The sequence below is a fragment of the Taeniopygia guttata genome, chromosome 13, assembly GCF_048771995.1.
Source record: "Taeniopygia guttata chromosome 13, bTaeGut7.mat, whole genome shotgun sequence".
Lineage (NCBI taxonomy): Eukaryota > Metazoa > Chordata > Aves > Passeriformes > Estrildidae > Taeniopygia > Taeniopygia guttata.
The window spans coordinates 16,152,442-16,176,734 of record NC_133038.1 but is presented as its reverse complement, the minus strand read 5'-3'; the positions used below and the strand labels follow the sequence as shown (position 1 = coordinate 16,176,734).

At 58.6% G+C, this 24,293-nt stretch overlaps 1 protein-coding gene across 5 annotated transcripts in view; it reads right to left on the bottom strand.

Annotated features, from left to right (window-relative positions):
• Window positions 1-2,622: 2,622 nt before the first annotated feature.
• PCDH1 (protocadherin 1) overlaps window positions 2,623-24,293 on the bottom strand; it is a 59,413-nt gene continuing 37,742 nt past the window's right edge. For 3 of the 5 annotated variants that reach the window (XM_030284225.4, XM_030284223.4, XM_072935128.1), the window contains exon 5: window positions 2,623-6,574. In XM_030284225.4, coding sequence (XP_030140085.1) covers window positions 6,189-6,574 — 386 coding nt within the window. In that variant the 3' untranslated portion in view covers window positions 2,623-6,188. Of the gene's footprint in view, window positions 6,575-9,154; window positions 9,198-24,293 lie in introns of all 5 variants that reach the window. The other 2 variants (XM_072935129.1, XM_030284224.4) reach the window with 1 other exon arrangement.

Below are 24,293 nucleotides of genomic sequence, written 5' to 3'. Positions count from 1 at the left end.
ATCTGTGGCCATCATCACAGCAGAAAGAGCTGTCCCGTTGCTCATCCAAGGAAAAATCCATCCTGATGGGCCCTCACTGCTCAGCCAGCTCTGGGCAGGGCTCTGCTGGCTCACCACAGAGCTGCTTGGCCCAGGAGCCACCTCAGCAGCTTTCAGATTCTTCCAGGATGCAGTGAGGAGATCAGGCCTCTGGATCCCTGGCAGTGCCCAAGGCCAGGTTGGACACAGGGGCTGGAGCAGTTTGGGACAGTGGGAGGTGTCCCTGCCATGGCAGGGGTGGCACTGGGTGATCTCCAAGGTCCCTCCCAACCCAAACCCTTCTGTGATGCCATGGCTACTGAAAATCCAGCTTTCAACCTCCCAGTGCTTAGGGCTGAGCAAAGTCCTGCTGGGAAAACGCTCAGGAGGAAATGGTGCCACTGCACTGCTGGAGCCAGCAAGGGATCCCAAATCTCATCCCCATTGCCATGCAAGCCCTGGAAATGACCCTGCCAGGCCTGTGCAGGCAGCTGGACAGCTGGGGCAGCAGGGTCAGGCCCTCAGGAGGCACAGGAATTCAATTTCCCATCAAAAGGGATGTCCCTGGCCTGGCACGCTCCCAGCTCCCGCTGTAAGCCAGGACCCAATTAAACCAGATGTACCTGGAAAAGCCAGGTCACAACAGAGCTTTGGCACCAGCCCAGCCCAGCCCTGTCCCAGCTGTCCCCACAGCCACCCCTCACCCCTCAGGGACGGCCAGGAGCTCCCATCTCCTGCACCCCCAGCCTGGAATGGATCCCCACGGACTGAGCAAGGCACCAAGGCCCCATCAGCCCATCCATGGAGCCCAGGCAGGTGGGACAATCCTGGGCTGGAAGATTCCTGTTCCCACCCCTGCAGGGCTCCATGGGCACCAAATCCATCCTGAGGGTGCTGCTGCTGGGATCCCTGTGCCCATTGCTGTTCCCATCTCCCTGCAGGGCTCCATGGGCACCAAATCCACCCTGAGGGTGCTGCTGGGATCCCTGTGCCCATTCCTGTTCCCACACCCCTGAGGGTGCCGCTGGGATCCCTGTGCCCCAGCCCCCGGCCGTGCTGGGCAGCTGCAGCATCCGCAGCATCCGCAGGCCCCTTCCCAGCCGGTAATTGATGTGTGCTGCCATGGAAACCAGAGGGTTCCAGCCCGGCTGGATGCGAGCTCAGGGCTGTGCTGGAGGAGTGGAAGGCTCCTGTGCCGGTGTGGGGTGAGGGGAGAGCACAGGAACGGGGAGGAGAGGCAAGGAGGGGAGGAGGAGGGCAGGGAGTGGGTGGGAAAGGGCCAGCAGAGAGGGGAAGGAGGCACGGATGGCCTCAGGGAGGGGTCTGGATATCCTGGGATGGCTGAGGAGGAGGGAGTGTGAGGAGCAGCTGCAGGGCATGGAACGTTCAGGATGGACAGGGAGGGCCTGGGACTGTCTGTGCTTAGGAAAACACCCTTTGGTCACCTGTCCTGAGGGCAGCTCTGCCCTCTGTGCCAGCTGTGCCAGCCTGGAACCACCCTCAGCACCCGCATCCTCTTTCCTTGGGACGGCTGCCCAGGATCCCTGGGGACACATCCCTGCTCCCAGCGGGCATGGGCCTGCCCTGTGGGGCAGCTGGGACCCCCCAGGCCTCACCACGAGGGGCAGCCCCTCAGGAATGGGGGCATCAGATCCCCTCTCACGGCCCTGCAGAGCCCTGGGGGTGGGATGGCTCAAAAGGAGTCTCTGCAGAGGGGAGGGGAGGCCAAGCTTCATCTTCACTGGGAACTCCTCCTTCCTGGAGCCTTCCAAGCTGGGAAGGAGCCTTTGCCTGGTGGTCCAACCACAGTGAGCCCAGAGCTGAGCAGGGAGAGCTGCAAGGCCGTGTGTGAGCCCAGCACAGCCCAGATGTGCCACACCTGTATGGAACCCACCCGAGAGGGCAGCAACCCTACCCCGAGCCAGGAACCTCCCAGGATCTTTGGGATCTTGTGCAAAGGCAGGCAGGGAAGCCCCACAGGCATGGCTGGAGGAGCTCCCTGCAGCTGGGGTGGGAAGAGCCACAAATGTGCCCTGGTTTGGAGTGGCCCAGATGTTTCCAAAGGGTCTGAAACACAAAAAACCCCCAGCCGTGCCTGGGAAAGGAGCTGGGGAAATGGTGGGAAACAGAGCAAGTCTCCAAGGAGAGGTGGCAGAGATGGGATGGGGTCTGGAGAGCTTTGATTGGACTTTCTCTGATTCCCACCTCGGCTGGTGGCAGGTGCAGGCAACCTTGGGGCTGGAGGTGCTTTTTCATTGAAATATTTGGGTTTCGATCATAGAATCAGTCACAGACCCATGGAATGGCTTGGGTGGGAAGGGGTCTGAAAGCTACTCCAGCTCCAGCCCCCTGCCATGGGACACCTTCCACTGGAGCAGGATGATCCAAACTCCATCCAAGCTGGCCTTGCAGGAGCCTGGTCTGTGGGAAAGTGCTTTGGGGGCTTATCCTCCTTGTCCTTGTGCAGGAACATCCTCGGGCTGGCAAACAGGGAGCCAAGAGCAGGGCAGGGAAGGCAGGTAGACCCCCAAGCCCTCCCAGCTCTTTCTTCCCCTGAGATACTCAGGGGGACACGTGGGAAGGAGCAGCCAGGCCCAGAAGCAGCCGGGTTTTCACACTTTTATTGTAAAGCTTTAGGAAGGGCTAATTACAATGGAGTTGGTCATCTTGACAGCTCAGCAAACGAACGGAACAGGGGAGAACAGAAAGGGGCATCACGACGGTGTCATGCTCACGGCTCCGAACAGAAAGAGTTACAAGGGAATCAATTGTGCTCACAGCGCCCGGGGAAAACCAAGCCCAAGGCCCAAAGGCTTCCCCGCACAGGGAAATGCATCACACATTGAGCAGTACAACCTTAGCAAGAGGCGTCGCCTTAGACATAGGGCACCATCTGAAAAATAGTGGGGGGACTTTACTCTGCCATAGGATTTCTCCTTTAGAAAAGCTACACCTGCATGTACATAAAACTGTACAAAAAACAAGGCATCACAAGCAAGGAAATGAAATCTCGTATAAATAGAACCAACACTGAAGAGCTACAAAGGGGTCGCTTAGATCCTTCCCACGCAGCCCGCCTGCTCCCTGGCTCCCACCTTTGGTTTTCCCCCTGGCTTGTCCTAGTGCAGTGTGAGATACAGTGAACCTCCTCCTCCCTGTGCTTGTCTGGACTGGGGCCCGTGGGGAGTTGTCCTCCCCCCACGCACACAGAGGCTTTATCCTTCTGGCTTATAATTGTGCAAATGAGCTTCTTCCCACAGCACCTCTTCCTCACCCTCCCCCCGACCCGATCCCCAGAGACACCGGCACCTTTCCCCCGGGACAAATCCCCTCAAACCCCTCTCCCAGGACTGATGTCCGGCACCCTCTCTTCCCCAGGGACCCATCCCCCTGCACCGCTGGCACCCCACTGAGGCCCCGCTCCCATTGCCCCCCTCTGGCCTTCCCCACACACCCACCCCGTGCCCCGAGACCCCCAACCCCTCTGCACCCCCAGACACCCAACCCTGGCCCCACCGTGCTCCCCTTCAAACCCCCACCAGCCCTCTGTGCACCCCCACAGGACTCAGCCACCCCCAAACCCATCCCCAGCCCCATCCCGCGGGGACCCCCTGCGCTCCCCCCTCCCTCTGCACCGTGCTCGCACTGAGGACCTCGCCAGTGCTCCAGGGACAGCACAGCAATTCCAGCCACAGGAATTCCAGCCTCGGGATCCCTCTGGAGACCCCAGCACAAGGTAGGGAGCCCCCCCGCCGGGATGAGGTGGTCTTGGACAAGCCCCCCTCGGATGTGGCTCTCCGGGGGTCCCCAAAAGGGGCACTGGACACTGCCACTGCCTGGGCCCGGGGGAGGCGTGAGCAGCTGAGTTGGCAGTGGACTCAAAGATCGTGGCCAGCGCGGCCAAATTGCACATTCTGCCCAGTTTGGCCCTGAAACTACAGAGCTACAATAAAAACAAGGTCAGGAGCGGCACCTGCTCCGGCAGCCAGACCGCGGGGCAGAGCAGGAATCCCGGCCGGGCGGGGGCTGGACCTGCACCGGGAGCATCCCGCCCGCTCCAGGGACACCCGGCCGGGCGGGGCTGGACCTGCACCGGGAGCATCCCGCCCGCTCCAGGGACACCCGGCCGGGCGGGGCTGGACCTGCACCGGGAGCATCCCGGCCGCTCCAGGGACACCCGGCCGGGCGGGGCTGGACCTGCACCGGGAGCATCCCGGCCGCTCCAGGGACACCCGGCCGGGCGGGGCTGGACCTGCACCCGGAGCATCCCGCCCGCTCCAGGGACACCCGGCCGGGCGGGCAGCGGGAGGAGGGTCCTGCCTCCTCCGGCTGGCACCGCCGGGGCCGGGGGCGATGCGCGGTGGCAGCGGCGCCACCCGGGGAAGGCAGGGCTGGGACACGAGGGACACGAGGGATGCGGGCAGCGGTGCGAGCTGCACATCCCGCCGCCCTGCCTTTGTCCCCCGCGCTCGGCTGGCACCGCGGGGAGGTGGCCGCGTCCGCCACCGCCCCATCGTGGGGAGAGGAGCTGCTCAGAGCGGGGTGCTGGGGGGACAGGCGGGGCAGGGGGTCCCGACAGGCACTACAGGGGTCCCTGTGCCCCCGGAGCCGGCAGAGCCCCGCGCCAGCCCCGCGGGCACGGACCCGTCCCCGCTCCCTCGGAAGGTGCCAGGGCTGCGGACGGGAAGCACAAGGGTGGCCCGCGGGCAAGGATGGGGAAGGGCTCCCCAGGAATGAGGCGTGAGTCGCCCGGACCCCTCCGGCCAGGGGTGCACCCCAAAACCAGGACTGTGCCCCGCTGCCAAGGGAGCACCGACAGAGCCGGGTCCGCTCCGGGGAGCCCTGTGAGGGCAGGGGCTCCTCTCCCCTGCACGGGAGCTGAGGATGCCGGGGCAGCAGGGACCTGCCGGGGAGACCGGTGGACCTTTGACAATGGAAGAGAAAGCTGGACCCCGTGAGAGTGGCCCTGGGGCCTAAGGGCAGCGGAGTCCAGCGGGCAGGGGCTCGGCGCCCCCGGTGTGACCCTGAGACAAAGCTCCTCCTCACAAAGGCAATGGTGGCTTTACAGGCGGGTGGGACGGAGGTGAGGGCACGGCACAGCCTGGCCTCGTGGGCATCCCCTGCCCCGGAGGAGGCCCGAGGCGATGGGCTGAGAGCCAGAGCCGCTGGCGACCTCCCTGCCAGCAGAGGTGGACTGAGGGCTTCTCCGGACCCAGCCGGTCCCTTCCTGGGGACATCCCCTCCCCGGACCCAGCCGGTCCCTTCCTGGGGGCTTCCCCACCCCGCTCCACCCGCCAGGCGCAGGGCCACCACCGGGGACCCCCCGCCCCCAAAGCAGCCCCCACCTATGGCACCGGGCAGTCCCTAGGGACCCTGCAGCTTGTGGGCACAGTGACAACGTTCAGAAAGAGATCCAGGCTGAACAACAGCAAAGTCCCTACAGTCCAGCCAGGATGCTGCCCCTCTCCTCCAGCTCCCCAGCTGCTGTTTCAGGGACTGATCACATCTCTATTTACAATATAGAACACGAGTGCGGGCTGGACGCTGCGCTCCCAGGGGCTCTTCCACGCAGGAAACCATTCATAGCTGGAACTTGCTCCCTGTGGTTTTTTTTTTTCCTCTTTTTTTTTTTTTTGTTTTTCCTCTTTTTTTTTTGTCTGCTTTTTTTTTTTGTTTTGTTTTGTTTTCTCTTTAAACGTCTTTTTTTTTTCTTTTTTGTTTCAAGGACAATAAAAAGTTGCGATCAGGCAGGACTTGAATGTCATTCCTATAAGATTCGTATTTACAGGAGTCTACAGCAAAGAGACAGGCAGCTGGCTCCCCATGCTCGGGGACACTCCTCGTCCTATGCCCCAGGAACTCCACCAGCTCTGCGTGGACCTTTGGTACGTAAGCCCTTCTCTCCCTTCTCCGTGCCCTCCGCACCAGGAGCCTGCCCAGCCCTCCCCGGCAGCAGTTCGGGATGCTCGGCAATCGGGGTTGGGATGTTTTTCACCCTCCCCAGCCACCCCCAGCCCCGGGCAACACGGGGGTTAAAAAGGCGCTCCTCTCATCCCTGCCTCGCCCTGCCCTGCTCCCCGCAGAGCCCCCTGCCTGGAGAAGCGGAGCCATAAAGCATCAAAGTGGAAAATGTTCCTCTGGCCTCTGCTCCCTGCCCCTCACGCCCAGCCTCACAGGTAGATCTCCCTCTTGGTGGTCTGGGCCGAGGGGGTGGTGGCTGGCTGGAAGTCCGAGGTCTGGGTGAGAGGAATTTCCTCCATGGGAGAGTCCTTGCAGGGCTCATGGCTACTATTGGAGAAGGCACTGTACGTGGGGAGCAGGCGGAGGTTGGCCATTTTGGTGCTGCGCTCTTCCGACAGTCTGGGGCTGCCGTTCCCGACTTGCTCTTGACTCCCTCTGTCTTGGTAAGGCACAAAAGTGGAGAGTTTGAGGGCGTTCTTGGGCCTGCGGCTGGGGGAGGACTGGCCAGGCATCCAGCAGGTGTCGGAGTGGCCGAACTCTGTGCACTCCCGGGTGCAGGTCCCAGTCATGGCTACATCGGGCAGAGGCCGGAGATCTGCGGGGAACAAGGGACAGTGGTGTTACCCCCCAAAACCCCGGCTCTGGAACCCTGCCTTGGGAACCCTGCTTTGGGAACCTTGCTTTGGGAACCTGCAGCTTGGGAACCCTGCTTTGGGAACCGCAGCTTGGGAACCCTGCTTTGGGAACCGCAGCTTGGGAACCCTATCTTGGGAACCCTGCTTTGGGACCTGCAGCTCGGGAACCTTGCCTTGGGTACCCTGCTTTGGGAACCCTGCCGTGGGAACCCTGCCGTGGGAACCCTACTTTGGGAACCCTGCCTTGGGAACCTTGCCTTGGGAACCCTGCTTTGGGAACCCTGCCTTGGGAACCCTGCTTTGGGAACTCTACTTTGGGAACCCTGGTTTGGTAACCCTGCCTTGGGAACCCTACTTTGGGAACCCTACTTTGGGAACCCTGCTTTGGGACCTGCAGCTCGGGAACCCTGCCTTGGGTACCCTGCCTTGGGAACCCTACTTTGGGAACCCTACTTTGGGAACCCTGCTTTGGGAACCGCAGCTCGAGAACCGCAGCTTGGGAACCCTGCCTTGGGAACCCTGCCTTGGGAACCCTACTTTGGGTACCCTGCTTTGGGAACCCTGCTTTGGGAACCTTGCTTTGGGAACCCTGCCTTGGGAACCCTGCCTTGGGAACCCTACTTTGGGAACCCTACTTTGGGAACTGCAGCTTGAGAACCCCAGCTTGGGAACCCTGCCTCAGGAACCCTACTTTGGGAACCCTACTTTGGGAACCCTGCTTTGGGAACCCTACTTTGGGAACCCTGCCTTGGGAACCTTGCCTTGGGAACCGCAGCTCGAGAACCCCAGCTTGGGAACCCTGCTTTGGGAACCCTGCCTTGGGAACCCTGCTTTGGGAACCGTGCTTTGGGAACCCTGCTTTGGGAACCCTGCCTTGGGAACCCTGATTTGGGAACCCTACTTTGGGAACCCTGCCTTGGGAACCCTACTTTGGGAACCCTGCCTTGGGAACCCTGCTTTGGGATGCAGGAATGAGGAGCAGGGACTGGACATCTCTGTCCTATCCACACTGGGAGGGACAGCCAGACTCACAGACACCCCAGGAGCCAGACCCATGGACACCCCAGGAGCCGGACCCATGGACACCCCAGGAGCCGGACCCATGGACAAAAAAATGGGAGCAAAGCAGAGCAGGGAGGGAGACCCAAAGCCACAGAGAAACAGGAGGCAGAGCACAGGGCAGAGCTCCCTGAGCCCTTTTGGAGACAAAGATTTCACAGGGAGACTCCACAGCTTGGATTTGCACAGCAGGACACACGCTGCCACACCAGGCTTGATCCCAGAAGTTTAGGCACAACCTGGAACCTGCTAAGCTCCAGAAATTCCCATTGGGCACCACCCATGGCATCACTGTGCAGAGACAGACCTGCCCTGGACTCAGCCATGTGTCCTGGGCAGCATCCTCGGGCATCCCTGCCCTGCTCCCACTGGGCATTCCAGGCCACATTCCAGCCTCCCCTGGCACCCTCAGCAGGAGCCACAAGCCCAGACAGAAGTCCTGGTCTCACGTGGAGCCTGAAATCTCCGAGCACACTGAGGCAGAGCCATGCCCACCCTGAGAGATGCTGGAGGTGCCGTGGGGTGCCCTGTGCACCAAACCCCTGCCCCCGAGGGAGCGCAGCACCCCAGGGCACCACAGCTCCCTGCTCCTGGCACAGCACCAGTTAGACCAATTCACGTACTGGTGCCCTCACAGACCAGCCACCCCCTGCCCCCGGTGTCCCTGAGCCGTGGCCAGGTGTCCTTGGCACGGGCAGCACCTGTCACGAGGCTTCTGAGGCCAAAATTTGGCACTTGCATGCAGAGCTGAGTGTCCCTCCCAGAGCCACCCCAGTTGCGAGCCAGTCCCTGATTTCTGCCCCAGTTTGGGACACCACAGAGTGCCCCGGGACACGTCACTGCCTGCTGCCACAAGCAGATTCAGCTGGGGTGGAACCAGGGGCTGCTCATGACCTTGAGGCTGCTTGGACTTCCAGACATCCCTGTGGTTCCCAAAAATCCTCTCCATGTCCCCACCACCACAGAGTTCTCTCCACTGACAGAGTGATGGAGGGAGATGCTAAGGAGCTCCGGGGACCTGTGGGGCACCCCCTTCCCATGGGACACACACTGGTCCACACAATTGCCTCATCCCAAAGGCAGGGCAGACCCTCAGGTGCCCCCTGAGCCCTGGGAAGAAGCAAACTAGAGCACCGTGGTGGGGTCTCTGCCCTGGCCAACACTCCCTCCTGCCATACACAGTTTGGGACTGCCACACACCCGCGTCACCCTGGCACAGCTCGCACACACAGGACGCAGGAGAAGGCTGCAGACAATGCTGGGAATGCGTGACACCGGCATGGATGAAGGGGTGAAGTCAGCAGCCAACCACTGTGTGAGCACGTCTCGCCCTAAACCAGCCCCCAGGGACGCTCCCCAAACCCTCAGCGGGGGGCTGAGGCCGGTTTTCCCCCTGGAGCCTGTGCCCATATTCCATCCCTGGCACCCACGGGGGCTCCGCTGGCAGCTGGGACATCCTGGCGGGAGCCACACGGACATACCTGATGGCAGCCCCCCTTCACAGCCTGCTCCGCTCAGGGGACTCTGATGAGGGGCAGAAAAAGGACGACAGCGTCACATCAGTGCACAGCCCCGGCCTCCAACCCCCGTCAGTCAGCCTCTGCCACCCCTGTGCCCTGCTCCCGCTGCCTCTGGGCCTCTCCTGGCCCTGCTCCAGCGGGGCCACCACAGCTCCTCCCTCGCTTCTTATCCAGCTTCATCCTGGTTCTCCCTGGAGCCACCGGCCCTGGCGGCACTCACACGGGGCTGCTGGGGCCAGCGGGGTGGTGACACCAGAAACCCGGGCACACAGAGGGGCTGGGGCTGTGCGCACACACAGGGGAACGCACATGGACACACACGTGGGCACACAGACATGGGCACACACACGTGGGGACACACATGGGCACACACACATGGACACACACACATGGATACACACAGGGATACACACATAGATAAACACACATGGATACACACACATGGATACACACATGGATATACACATGGATACACACACATGGATACACACACAGATACACACACGCAGATACACACATAGACACACATACATGGACACACATACATGGACACATATACATGGACACACACACATGGATAAACACATGTGGATACACACATGGATACACGGATACACACAGGGATACACACACATGGATACACACATGGATACACACACACATGGATACACACACATGGATACACACATGGATACACACACACATGGATACACACACATGGATACACACACGGACACACACACACATGGATACACACATGGATACAAACACATAAACACAGACACAGACACACACACGTGGACACACACACATGGATACACACACATGGGCACACACACGGATACACACGCACGGATACACACACAGACACACACACACGTGGACAGACACACATGGATACACACACATGGATACACACACACACGGACACACACACGGACACACACACATGGATACACACATGGATACACACACATGGACACACACAGGGATACACACACATGGATACACATATGGATACACACATGGATACAAACACATAAACACAGACACAGACACACACACGAATACACACGCATGTATATACACACACATGGATACAAACACAGATACACACACAGATACACACACAGATACACACACACAGATACACACACAGAGACCCACACGTGGACACACACACGTGGACACACACACATGGACACACACACATGGATACACAGATGGATACACACACACAGATACACACACACTGATACACACACACGGACACACACACAGACACCCACATGTGGACACACACACAGGGATACACACACATGGACACACACACATGGACACACGCACATGGACACACACACGTGGACACACACACGTGGACACACACACGTGGACACACGCACGCACGGATCCACACTCGGATTGATCCCAGCAGGATGCTCCGCCCTGCCCGCGGTGCGGGGCCAGCCATGCTCACAGTGCGGGGACAAGAAGCAGCAGCACAAAAGCAGCCCGGGGGACACGCGGTGGCACGGGTAGCACGAGAGCACAGCGTGGCAGGGGCGTCCTTGGGGTGCCCTATTTCCTGGGGAATCGCCCCAATTCTCTCTCCCACTGAGATACCAAGCCAGAGGCACCACGGCTCCGTTTCATCCCTACTCCGGGCAAGCAGAAGCAGAGAATGGGATCTGAATCCAAGAGGATCCACCAGGTTTTCCTCTCAAGAGCACAGGATGCTCCAGTGGCCACCCAATGGCTTGGGCACTTTGTGTTCTGTGGTCTGTCCCTTGTGTCCATGAGGAATTATCGCCATCCTTTCCTCACCAACTTTCCCCCTGGACATCCTTTCCTCTTGCAGGAAGGCCCTGGTGCTCTGTGCTCCCAGGGGGTGGACGGGAGCCATCCCCTCTTCCTGGGGCAGAGGGGACTGGCAGGGCTGCAATAAAACCCACCTCTGCAGGGAACAAAGCTACGGAGATTTCCTCCTGCCAGCAGCAGCTTGGGAATGGCAGGATCAAGCAGGAACGCTGTGTTCAGGAGCTTTTATTCTGCTCTACCCATTGTCTGCTCCTGGCACTGAAGCCTTTTCCAGCATTGTCCCCTCGCTCGCGGAGCTGCTGAGGAGCGGATCCTGTGCCATGAGCCCGGAACGGGGCAGGGTGGAATTCCTGAATAGCTGGGACTGAGGAAAACACCACCTCATGGCCTAATTCCCAGCACTTCTGGTGGCTCAGGGACTCCGATGTGCCACCAGACAAAGACAAATCCCTCCTTGGTGGGAATTTTGCCCGTAGACTTTCCCCAGTTTTGTGGGGTGGTGAGGAGTGCACAAAGGGTACTCGGGATTGTCCTCCTCCACCCAAAACACACTTTTGTGCTTCTGAGGCCCTGGAATGTGACAACATTCCCAGGGATGGAGAGCACGGCCACGCCCTCTCTGGTATCAGGGTGTCCCCGGCACACAAAGTAAAGCTTTGTGCAGCTGCCCTGTTTTCCTGAGCTTTGGCCCATCCTGGTTATTCCAGGCCACCAGATTGTGCTTCCCAGGCAGGGAAGTGGTTGCTTGGGCATTCACAGCCCTCACATCCTCCTGGCTCCCGGCTTTGCCTCTCTCTGGCATCCCCTTGTCAGCTCCCTCGGGGCATCTCCTCCTTAGGGAGGAACCCAGGGCAGGAAAAGTCGGATCCCTTTGGTTTCTTGGGAGGCACGGTTGGGTTTTACACCAGGACACCCTCAGAGATGCCAGGTTGGCTCTGTGGGAAGAGGCACAAATTGGCGCTGCTGCTAATTATTCCTGTCTCCCTCGCTCCCCATCCAGGGCAGGAGCTCCAAAACCTCACTGGGGGATTCCAGCAAAGCTCTGGGGCACTTTGGGAACAAGACAAAAGCAGCAGCCTCAGCCAGCAGCACTTCCATCTCCTCAGGGGACAGGCAGAGGTTGCCTGGCCCTCTGCAAGCCTGGGAGCTGCAGGCAGAGGTTGAGAGCATGTTTTTTATGCCAGCCTGGTTTTTATCCCCAGCCTGGTTTGGTCCTCCCGTGTCTTCCACTTGCGTCAGTGCAGGGAGAGCAGGGATGGATGATGCAGCACAGGAGAAGTCTTGGAAGGGAGGGGAAGTGCTGGAGCAGCTCTGGGAGGGGAGGCAGTGGGGCTGTGACAGAGCAGAGCATGGCAGAGGATGCAGAGAAGCCCAGGAAAGGGGAGGAGGGAAGCACAGCATGCCAGGAGGGACTGGAGAGGCTCCGTGGCGTGGGGAAATGGGGAAGGGGAGTGTGGGGAGAGCAGCTGGGAGGAAAACCAGAAAGAGCCTTCTTCCCTCCCTGGGGAGAACTCATTCCAGCCAGCTGCCCCAAAAGCAGAGCCTGACCTGTGCTGGCTCTGGGGACAGAGGGACAGAGCAGGGCCCACGCTGCACCCGGGGGTGCCAGGGGTTCCAAAGGTCTGTCCTGAGCCAGGGAAAGGGGCAGTGCTCCCAGGAGAGGCAGCTTTCCATGCTGGAAAAGCCTCCTCTCCTCAGGGCTCTGCAGGCCCCTCTGGGATGTCCCTGACAGCGGTGGCCCCCCATGACATCAGCTCCCAGCAGCACTGTCCCCGCTCCCTGTGCAACAAGAACTCCCTTCCCACCCCAGGATTCCTGGCAGTCAGCACCATTCCCTATTTCACCATTCCTGGTGCTGCTCTCCTGCACCACGGCTCCTCCAGGAACCATTCCCAGGAATCCTGCTCCCTGCTGCCCATGGCAGAGCTGCTGCCAGGCCCCATCCTGCCGTGCCAGTGTTCTCCACAGGTGCCACTCTCCCGCAGTGCCACTCCCCACAGGTGTGTCCCCCCAGGTGTGTCCCCCCAGGTGTGTCCCCCAGGTGTGTCCCCCACGGCGCACTCCCACGGCGCTGCTCCCTCCAGGTGCCATTCCCCACAGTGCCATTCCCGGGAAGTGCCTCAGGTACGGCTCCCCCCAGGGTGCCACGTCCTGCAGGTGCCACCACGTTCTGTGCTGCTGCTGCCTCCAGGTGCTGCCTCCCCCGCTGCTGCCTTCCCTGCAGGCAGCGCTGCTGCAGTGGAGCCATCTCCCCCAGGTTCCATGTTTTACAGCGCTGCTCCCTCCAGATACCACTTCCCTGCGGAGCTGCTTCCTCCAGGCACCAGTGCTGTGCTCCCCTCCCTCCTCAGACCCCCTTAGGAACAGCTGGGATTGTGCAGCTCAACATCCCGTGTTCTTACACTGGCTAGCCCCATTGCTATCCCATCCCATCCCATCCCATCCCATCCCATCCCATCCCATCCCATCCCATCCCATCCCATCCCATCCCATCCCATCCCATCCCATCCCATCCCATCCCATCCCATCCCATCCCATCCTGTGCCTCATTCCCAACACGTTTTCCCCTTGCCAGGGCTGTTGGGCAAGGTGAGCTGTGCTGCAGGTGCCTCTGGAGCCAGGATCTCCTTCACAAGGCCAGAGTACCCAAACGAGGGGGGCACAGCCAGGGCATTATCCCAGCAAGGAGTCATGGAATATCCTGAGTTTAAGGGACTCACTGGGATCATCCAGTCCAGCTCCTGGCCCTGCCCAGCCCCCCCAGCAATCCCCCTGTGCATCCCTGGTGCCCAAAGGCTCCTGCAGCTCTGCAGCCCCGGGCTGTGCCCATTCCCTGGGCAGCCTGGGCAGTGCCAGCACCCCTGGGGGAAGAACCTTTCCCTGGTGTCCATCCCAAAGCTCCCCCTGCAGCCGTTCCCTCCTTCCCTGAGCTCTGCCCTCGGCTCCTGTGCTGCAGCTGAACCAGCCCGGTGCCCTCAGCCCCGCTCGGGTGGGGCTGCAGAGCCTTCCCCAGCCCGGCCCCTGCTCTGGACACTCGGGAGCAGCTCTGGGTCTCTGATGCTGTGGCACCCAAAACTGTCTCAGAACTCAAGGTGAGACCCTCCAGTGCAGAAAGAGCAGGACAATCCGTGCCTGGCTGATCCCCCAGGACACCCTTTGGATGCAGGATCCCTCCCGCATCTCCTCACCCATTCCTGGCCCATATGGACAAGCCCAGAGCTCAGCAATGTCCCTGCAGCTCCCGCACCCCTCCCGTGCAACACGCAGCCAGACGGCGGCGGGACCGATCCTCGCACTACAACCCCAGCCAGATGGCTTCCCAAACTCCCCACCCTCCTCCAGATGGCTCCGGGATCGGAGCCCGACCCGGCACTGCCCACCGAGGTGGTGGCTGCGGCTCCCGGGGCCAGAAGGAGCAGCACCCGCTCTGCCCTACATCCCCGGAGCTGCCGGGCTGCTGCGGGGCTCCGGAGATGGAGCACACCCCCGGCATCCCCCGGCACCCTCCGGCATCCCCCGGCACCCCCCGGCATCCCCCGGCACCCCCCGGCATCCCCCGGCATCCCCCCGGCATCCCCCGGCACCCCCCAGCATCCCCCTGCCCCTGCACACACACAGCTCGCCCTAAAGGGAAGGGGCTCCAGCCCCAGCTGCACCCACGGATCAGCCCCCAGCCCCTGCAGGGTGTCCCAGCACTCCAGAGCTGCAAACGGCTTCCCAGCCCCTGCCGAGGGATCCCAGCCCGAGGAGGAAGGGATGGGGACAGATGAACCCACCAGGCTCAGCATCGCCAGCACAGCTGGGGCTGGGGAGCTTTCCCTGCTCCCAGGGGATGTGTTCTTTCCTTTCCCTGCTCCCAGAGGATGTTTTCCCTTTTCCCTGCTCCCAAGGGATGTGTTCTTTCCTTTCTCCGCTCCCAGGGGATGTGTTCTTCCTTTTCCCTGCTCCCAGGGGATCTGTTCTTCCCTTTTGTCTCCCAGGGGATTTGTTCTCCCCTTCTGGCTCCCAGGGACGTGTTTTCCCTTTTCCCTGCTCCCAGGGGATGTGTTTTCCTTTTTCCCTGCTCCCAGGGGATGCATTTTCCCTTTTCCCCACTCCCAGAGGATGTGTTCTCCCTTTTCCCCACTCCCAGGGGATGTTTTCCCTTTTCCCCACTCCCAGGGGATGTTTTCCCTTTTCCCTACTCCCAGGGGATGTGTTTTCCCTTTTCCCTGCTCCCAGGGGATGTGTTTTCCCTTTTCCCCACTCCCAGAGGATGTGTTCTCCCTTTTCCCCACTCCCAGGGGATGTTTTCCCTTTTCCCTGCTCCCAGGGGATGTGTTTTCCCTTTTCCCCACTCCCAAGGGATGTGTTTTCCCTTTTCCCTGCTCCTAGAGGATGTTTTCCCTTTTCCCTGCTCCCAGGGGGATGCATTTTCCCTTTTCCCCACTCCCAGAGGATGTGTTTTCCCCACTCCCAGGGGATGTGTTTGCCCTGCTCCCAGAGGATGTGTTCTCCCTTTTCCCCACTCCCAGGGGATGTTTTCCCTTTTCCCTGCTCCCAGGGGATGTGTTTTCCCTTTTCCCTACTCCCAGGGGATGTGTTTTCCTTTTTCCCCACTCCCAAGGGATGTGTTTTCCCTTTTCCCTGCTCCCAAGGGATATGTTTTCCCTTTTCCCTGCTCCCAAGGGATGTGTTTTCCCTTTTCCCTGCTCCCAGGGGATGTTTTCCCTTTTCCCTGCTCCCAGGGGATGTGTTTTCCTTTTTCCCCACTCCCAGGGGATGTGTTTTCCCTGCTCCCAGAGGATGTGTTCTCCCTTTTCCCTGCTCCCAGAGGATGTGTTTTCCCCACTCCCAGGGGATGTTTTCCCTTTTCCCTGCTCCCAAGGGATGTGTTTTCCCTTTTCCCCACTCCCAGAGGATGTTTTCCCTTTTCCCTGCTCCCAGGGGACGTGTTTTCCTTTTTCCCCACTCCCAAGGGATGTGTTTTCCCTTTTCCCTGCTCCCAGAGGATGTGTTTTCCCCACTCCCAAGGGATGTGTTTTCCCTTTTCCCTGCTCCCAGGGGATGTGTTTTCCTTTTTCCCCACTCCCAAGGGATGTATTTTCCCTTTTCCCTGCTCCCAGGGGATGTGTTTTCCCTTTTCCCCACTCCCAGAGGATGTTTTCCCTTTTCCCCACTCCCAAGGGATGTGTTTTCCCTTTTCCCCACTCCCAGAGGATGTTTTCCCTTTTCCCCACTCCCAAGGGATGTGTTTTCCCCTTTCCCTGCTCCCAGGGGATGTGTTTCCCCACGTGTGCCAGATTTGGAGGAGCCACCTCCCTGCTGCAGTCACAGCAGCCACATCGCCACAGCAAGGGCAGGCAGAGCACCCAGATGGGTGTTCTTGGACACTGAGTGTGTCCCTGCAGGGCTCAGCAACACACTGAGGGCTCCCAAAATCCCCATTGCCCCACGGCTTCCCTGTGATACCCAGCAAAACAAATTCAACCCCTGTAAAACAGATCCTGTGGTCGTGGTGCCACCCCCATGATCTCCTACCCTGGCACAGAAGGGCTTCAACCTTCACTGGACTATAAAAAGCAGAATTACTACATTAAACTGCTGAATAATTATGTTAAGAAGCACCTAAATAGGATTACAGGGTTCAAAGGTTAGGAAATGCCAAAATTAGGATTGTCCAGGCAGCCTTAATTCTCCTCCTGCAAGTGCTTCATGATGCAGAGCAGAGTCACTCTCTGGTGGGAAATATTTCCCCTGGGGTCCCTTTGTGGCTCGCAGGGAGAGGACAGAACCACCTGGGAGATTTAAGGGTGAAGAAGCTGATTTGCCAGCGAGACTCTGCCCCGGGGGCTGCAGAAACTGGGGAAGGTGCAAGGAAAGGGTCAAGAGATCACAGAAAACTCCTCCTCTAAAAAGGGGCTGGAGGATGGGGGTGTTGATCTCCTAATGAGAAAAAACAGCAATTTCCCCTCCTCCTTCCATAAACAAAATATCTGGGCACATTTCACTGGCACTTCTCAAAATATTTGGTACCTGGCACATGCCCTCTATGAAAAATTGGGTCCCTGCAGCCAAAACTCACAGCAAAGGCACAGAATGAGCATTGCTGGGCAATCCCCTCACTCACATTGCCTAAAACAACCCAGTCCAGGTCCAGAGTGAAATCCTGGATCCATTAATATCCCAACATTATCCTCTGGCTGTCCTACAGAGGCATTGCACAAATATCCACCAGAAAGGTTGGGGAGTCCAAACCAATCCATGGAATAACCAAACCCTCTTCCAGCATTGGCTCCTGCAGCATCCAGGAGAGCAACAACACCTGAGGTTCCTTTAGGGGCGCACAAAGGCCCTAAAAACATGGAATTTGGGCAGTGGAGCTGCCCTCCTGCCCCAGGAGCTGGGATAGGTGGGAGCACAGGGCTAATGATGGTTATGTAAATCCCATGGGAGCAGCAGCACCTGCCAGCCCCGGGGGCTGCCAGCTCATGCATGCCTTGGATGCACATTCCTGCTGCCCAAATTCCTCCTCGATTGCTCCTGCCCGAATTCCCACCTGTCTCTGCTGATGGATGCTCCAGATTCCCGCCGGGGGGGCTGTGGGGATGGCTGTCCCACCCTGCAGGCAGGGGCTCCCTGTGGACACAGGAATGGCACCCCAAAGCTCCCTGGGGACACGGGAATGGCACCCCAGAGCTCCCTGGGGACACGGGAATGGCACCCCAGAGCTCCTTGGGGACACGGGAATGGCACCCCAGAGCTCCACAAGGACATGGGAATGGCACCCCAGAGCTCCTTGGGGACACGGGAATGGCACCCCAGAGCTCCCTGGGGACATGGGAATGGCACCCCAGAGCTCCCTGGCACACTCTGGGTACCCTGTGCTGCCAGCCAGTGTGAGCACAAGGGGCCAGGCCATGAGGAGCAGTGTCACCAGTGCCACTCTGAGCACCCACTGACCTGGTGGCACCGTGCCCACAGCCCAGGTGCCCTTGCCAGCCCTCTGGTGCGCTTCACTCTCAGCTGGACCGGGTGGTGGCCCTGGTGGCAGCAGGTCAGTCCTGTAATCTCAGGTTGGTGACACACAGTGCTCCTCTTACCCCGTGTCCCCAAGTCCCCAGCTCTGGTTCCAGAGGGGCTGGAGACCTGAGCCATGGCAGGAATGTGCCCTGTGGGGCTGGGGACAGTCCCCCCACCCAGCAGGGGGATGTCACAGCACAAATGCTTCTTCCAGCACATAATCCTTGAGCTTTGAAAGTGTCTGAGCCCGTGAAAGGCCGGGGCTGATCCTCCCTGACCTGTCCCCTCTGCCCCAGGCACAGAGGGTCCCCTCCAGCCCAAACCACCCAACCCAAGGCATTGCACCAGGGGCTGGCCTGGGCACCCTCCTCCTGCTGCATCCCAGCGCTCAGCCGGCACCTGCAAGGGTTAATCTGCCTCTCCAGAGCTTCTCAAAGCTAATTAGAAAGAGCCTGGGCAAGTGTGGTGGCAGACATGCTGCACTTATCTCCCCACTTCCGGGGCTCTGCCCTTATCATTTAATTAAAGCTGCAGCCTGCTGCCCTGGCTGGCAGCAGCTCATCACCGAGGGCACTGGAGCTTGAGGCAGCCTCTGCCAGCTCGCCAGCAGGAGCAGGAGAAGGGAGAAGTGGGCTCTGGGAAGGGCAATCGAAGGGAGAAGATAAAGGAAGAGTCCCTCTGTGCTGGCTGGGCACTGGGAAGGCAGTGAGGGACCCCAGTGTGCCACCCCTGTGCCATGCGTGGGGGGACGTGGGGACTGCTCTGCTCCAGGGCAGTGTCACAGCCTGGGAATGAGCCAAGGAAATGCCTTGGTGGGAGGCACTTCATAATGGCTCCATCTCCCAGAACCCCCAGAGCAGCTCTCCCACAGAATCCCAGGATCACTGAGGTTGGAAAAGCTCTCCCAGACCATCGAGTCCAAGCCGTGCCTGATCCCCACCTTGTCCCCAGCCCAGAGCACTCAGTGACACCTCTAGTTCTATCCAGAACACCTCCAGGGATGGGCACTCCAAACCTCCCTGAGCAGCCCCTCCCAATCCCTGAGCCCCCTTTCCATGGGGAAATTCCTGCTGCTGCCCACCCTGAGCCTGCCCTGGCCCAGCCTGAGGCCGTTCCCTCTCCTCCTGTCCCTGTTCCTGGGGCAGAGCCCGACCCCCCGGCTGTCCCCTCCTGTCAGGAGCTGTGCAGAGCCACAAGGTCCCCCCTGAGCCTCCTTTTCTCCAGGCTGAGCCCCTTCCCAGCTCCCTCAGCCTCTCCTGGGGCTCCAGCCCCTTCCCAGCTCTGTGTAATTCCCTGGACACACTCCAGCTTCTCCAGGGCTCTCTGGCCATGAGGGGCCAGAATGGGGCACAGCCCTCGAGGTCCCCCAGCACAGGGGACAGGCCCTGCCCTTCTCCTGCTGTCACACTGCTTTGGATCCAGGCCAAGTGCCCACAGCCTCCTTGCCCTCCTGGGCACCCCTGGGCTCCCAGCAAGGCACCCCCAGGTGCACCCCGACCCCAGAGCCCCAGAGCAGAGCCAGCCATGCTCAACCCTCCCAGAGGAAAAGGACAATCCCTGCCACGCTGAACCCAGCTTCCCAAAGAAAACTGGGGGCCACAGAGCACTGGGAAATGCCCAGGAGGGAGGCCACTGAGTAACTGATGGATGTAAATCACAGAACGGGATTGATGTCCACAAAGCAATGGCAGCAAACCCTTGCTGGTCTCCAAAAGAGAACATGGATCACAGGGTCATGGAATCACAGAATAGTTTGGGTTGGAAGGAACCTCAAAGCTCATCTTGTTCCCTGCCATGGGCAGGGAGACCTTCCACTGTCCCAGGTTGCTCCAAGCCCTGTCCAACCTGGCCTTGGACACTTCCAGGGATCCAGGAGCAGCCACAGCTGCTCTGGGAAACCTCAAGGCCTCACCACCTTCACAGGGAAAGATTTTTTTCCCTAATATCCAATCTAAACCTCCGCTGTCAGTTGGAATCCATTCTCCTGATGGATAAACCCTGGGAATGCTGTCGTCTGAAGGCCACACAGGGCAGTGTGGGCGCAGCTCCTCAGGGATGTGTTCTGAGGTACACTCGGTGCACATTTTGGGACAAGCAGCCCCCATGCCAAATCCCACACCTCCCTCCCAAAGTGTGGTTAAGCTAATGGATCTTGAAAGGAAATTTTCATAATCACTTCGTTAGCAGGGCTGAGGCGGCACGGCTTGTTCTCCAAAACCAGCTGGAACAGCTCTGCTAAAACTTACGAAAAACAGAGGAAGAAATCAACCTGAGGGGAACCCAGCATGGAAAATTGCAGCTGTGGTGTTGGCAAGCAGCTGAGGCGATAAGCGATTGCGAAGGAGCCCGTGCAGTACAAAATGTCAGAGCCTGAGGCTGCGCAGTGCGGGGAAGGATCCTCGCTGCAGGCTCCCGGAGCGGAGCTGGGAACGGGAACACCCGCCCGGGGAGGGGCTGGGAAGGGGCTCCGCTGCACAAAAGGGGGTTCAGGGCACACTCTGTGCCTCTGCACGACTCCCTGACAGGAGAGGGGAAACGGGAAATCAGGAGCTGCTCTCGGGATGAGTGGCCTCAGGTTGCACCAGAAGAGGTTCAAGATGGGCATCAGGGAAAATTTCTTCCCAGAAGGATGGCCAAGCCCTGGCAGAGCTGTCCAGGGCAGTGCTGGAGTCACCCTGGAGGGATTTCAAAGCCGTGTCCACTTGGGGATAGGGGTTACTGGTGGCCTTGACAGTGTTGGAATGGTTGGACTTGATGGTCTCAGAGGTTTGTTCCAACCTTAATTCCATGATTCTGTGTAAAGGGTGGTCCTCTCCCGCCCCTTGCTCATGTCCTAATCACACAAGCCAGTATTAACGGGCAATAATTGGATTATTTCTAATTAATTTTCAGCATGGCCAGTCCTCTCACCTCAGCTACAGCCACGGGGAGCACTCCAAGGAGCACCAGTTCATGTGCACAGGGATTTGGGAACACCAGCCTGGCTTTGTGAGCCCTCTCCAGTGTTTGCTCCTTGGTGGCTGCCTCTCATTGTTCCCGGGTATTAAAGCTCTTGTGTCAAGGAGAAAAGAAGTGGCGTTCGCATGTCTGCCTTTGAACAAAACCATTGTTCAGCTCCATCAACAATTTAATAATCCTTCCCCGGCAGGACAATGGATGGGGGGAAATCGTGGGTGCAGGGGGGCGGGAGCCACGGAGCCAAGTGCTGTTCCCGGCCTTTGAAGTCAGGGAGGTGTTTAAGTGAGAAAGAAAACACAAGTTTATGAAAAGAGCTCCTCTCAAGGAGGGGATCTGCAAACAAAGGGAACTGAGACCACTTGGAGGGAAGCAGAGCAGGGAGAAGGAAGAGCCCTTGGAAGAGAGTCAAGCCAAACCCCAAGGAAACCGGAGAGGAAATGACAGTATGGATTTGCATGTGGATGCTTTGTTTCCTTGCCACGGATTTTTCCTGGGCTATTTCCGAGGAAAGGGAGCACCCTCACGTCATTCCAGATCTTTTACAACCTGTCCTGACCCTGTCCTGCAAACAGCAACGGGGAAGAGGCAGATCCCTGCCGGAATTTTTGGTGGCTGTGAGAAGGCTCAGGGGACGGGCACTACATGCAGGGTGAGGCTCTTGGGCTGTGCTGAGGGGGAAACGTCTGTCCCTGCTGGAGGCACACACAGCCCTGGATCCCAAACCCAGCCCTAGGGAACCAAACCCACCAGAAATCCAACACACAGCAGTCCTGGGAGCGTTAGAGCAGGGATATAGCCAGGGAACTTTGCAGGAATGATCCCACATCAAATGGGGCCGCTTCTCTGCTGGTTGCTCTGAGATCCAGAGCCCCAAGTCCTGGACTGCCCAGCCCCTTTCTCTGCAGTGCAGCCGTGCCACAAAGCAGCTGAAAACGCTCCTTATTGACGCCTCCAACGCCCACAGACTGCGAGGCTGAAAATCTGCAGTGGGAGCACCACGGGGAGAGGTTTTGTGTCTGGCACGTGGCAGGAGCAGCACCGGTCACATCCTCCTGTGGTGCAGGCAAAATTCACCCCAAGAAATCAGCCCTGGTGCTTGAATTGGAGCATTTGCCCTCTTGCTGTGGTTCCCCACCAAGCACTGAAAGGATCTGCCACCCTAATGGCCAGGGCTGGGGAGAAATCCCCTTCTCCTGGAAAAGCGGGAGGGATCAGCACCAAAGCATCCGGCTGAAGGAGCAAACACAGGCTATGGGGAAGTTTAGGAACAGGGCAGCCTGGTGATGGCTCATTTGGGAAAAAAACCCAATCCTGATGAATTTTGCTGTGCCCTGTGTTTGTTTTTAGGATGGCAGCAAGAAGCCCTTGCGGGAAAGCGAGGAAAAGACAGAAAATCGCTTCCGATGGGGAATATCAACCTCCAGCTACCCCTGGGTGCTGCAGTTTACAGGCTGCTGGAGGAGAAATGCAATAAAGTTTGCACCACTCGAGGGAGGCCTGCCAGAGGCACTCCTAAAGGCTGCCATGAATAAAACATGCTTTAAAGAGCCAGCGAGGATTACAAAATCCTAAAACCCAGGCGGGACAAGCGGGATACATCATCCCCCCACGTCAGAGGCAGGTTGGCAAAGGGGATGTGCTCAGAGCACAGCACCGGGGAGCAGCAGGATGAGCAGAGGAGATTTGGATTTCACAATCCAACAGAGATGGATGACAATTTGCAGAATTGGTGCACGGGCATCATTTTTTCCAGTTATTTTTCCGAAGGGATGAGATGGCAAGAGCAGGTCCGTGTGCAGCACGGAGCAAAGCAGCATCTGTGCCCAGGTAGAGAGCTCCGAGGGATCCGCGATTGGAGAGGTCCAGACCAGCAATTGACCCTTTGAAGGAAGCCGTACATCATCATTAAAGAGCTCCACGTCCCGAGGGACCGGGAGGCGAAACAACCCCGGCGCTGCTGTCCCGGTGCGGGAGCAAACAGGGCTCAGGGAATGACAAATGGAATGGAGGGTTTACCTGCAGCCCCAGCACGGGAAAGGCTCGGGATCTGCTCCTCAGGGAAGCTGATAGGGGAACAATAGCCTGCAAGTGGCATTGTTTGCAGGAAAGGCGAGATATTTGCCTTTTCTCACTGATGTTGCTGCATCTCTGTGGGGGCCCCTTCCTGTGTGGCTAATAAGCAGCAAGACGCCAGACGTGGAATACAAAAATTCCTTTGGCTTTGATTCGTTTTCTTTCTGGATAGAGTCAGCCTTACTTTTGTCAAGATCCCTGTTGTCTGGGTAATTTCATCTAGAGATCCTTAAGGAGCAGAGATTTCCACATCACTCCGAGTTTAATATCTCAGTTTGAGCTGGCATATATTCCAGCAATAATTTATACAGCTGAAGAAGGGGAAAAAAAAAAAAAAAAGATTACTTCTGTCTAATTGGCATTACACTAATTACCAGCAAAATACATCAGGCAAATATCACATCTCCTCACTCTCTGTCATTTTGCATTCCCTGCTCCATTTTCTCTTTCCTCGGCAGCGATAAAACAACACGACAGCCATTCCGACATCCCTGAGCAGGGATCACATCCTGACCCCCTCCTCCTTTTCCTGCTGCCTCCTTGTTTCCTCACGTCCAGGCAGGTTGTACTGACCCAGGCACACACAGCTGATGGAGAACTGCTGTTCCCAGGAATCTGTGCATCCCAGCACCCTGCTCTTCCCTGCTGGATCCCTTCCTCAGCCTCTCCCATGCTCCTTGTCCGGAGGGTTCATCCCTGGAAAGACATTTTATACCTGAGTAATATAGGACACTGACTTACAGGAGAGTCACAGGTTTCAGCCATGGGCCACCAGAGCTGATTTATTCCTGATTCACAGCATCCCTGCCAGTCTATCCCAAATTATCAGAAAAATGATGTTATTTTAGCCCAACACCAGTCTCATGCCGGAGTAAAGATGCCAAGTGTAAATCCAAGCACGTCCAAGAGCTACCAGGAGCAGAGTCCTCATCATCCAGCTCATTCTGACGTGAGCTCCCTGCAGACAAGAGCCCTGGAACAGAGCACTTTGCAGGGATCCTTCCCTGTTCTTGTCCCCCGAGCCCAGGAACGAGGTCTGGATGTTTGCTTTTAGGGATACAGCCCTGGAAGGAACATCCAGGTAGGACTCAGTGTCCACGACACCCTGGGAGGTTCCACACTCCCACCAGTGAGGTTCAGCCCTCCTTTTCCACAAGGATTGAGGCTGAAATACCTCACAGGGATCATCTGGGAGCCTCGTACCCCATTCAGAGGCACAAGTCCCTCTGGGGACAACACACACAAACAA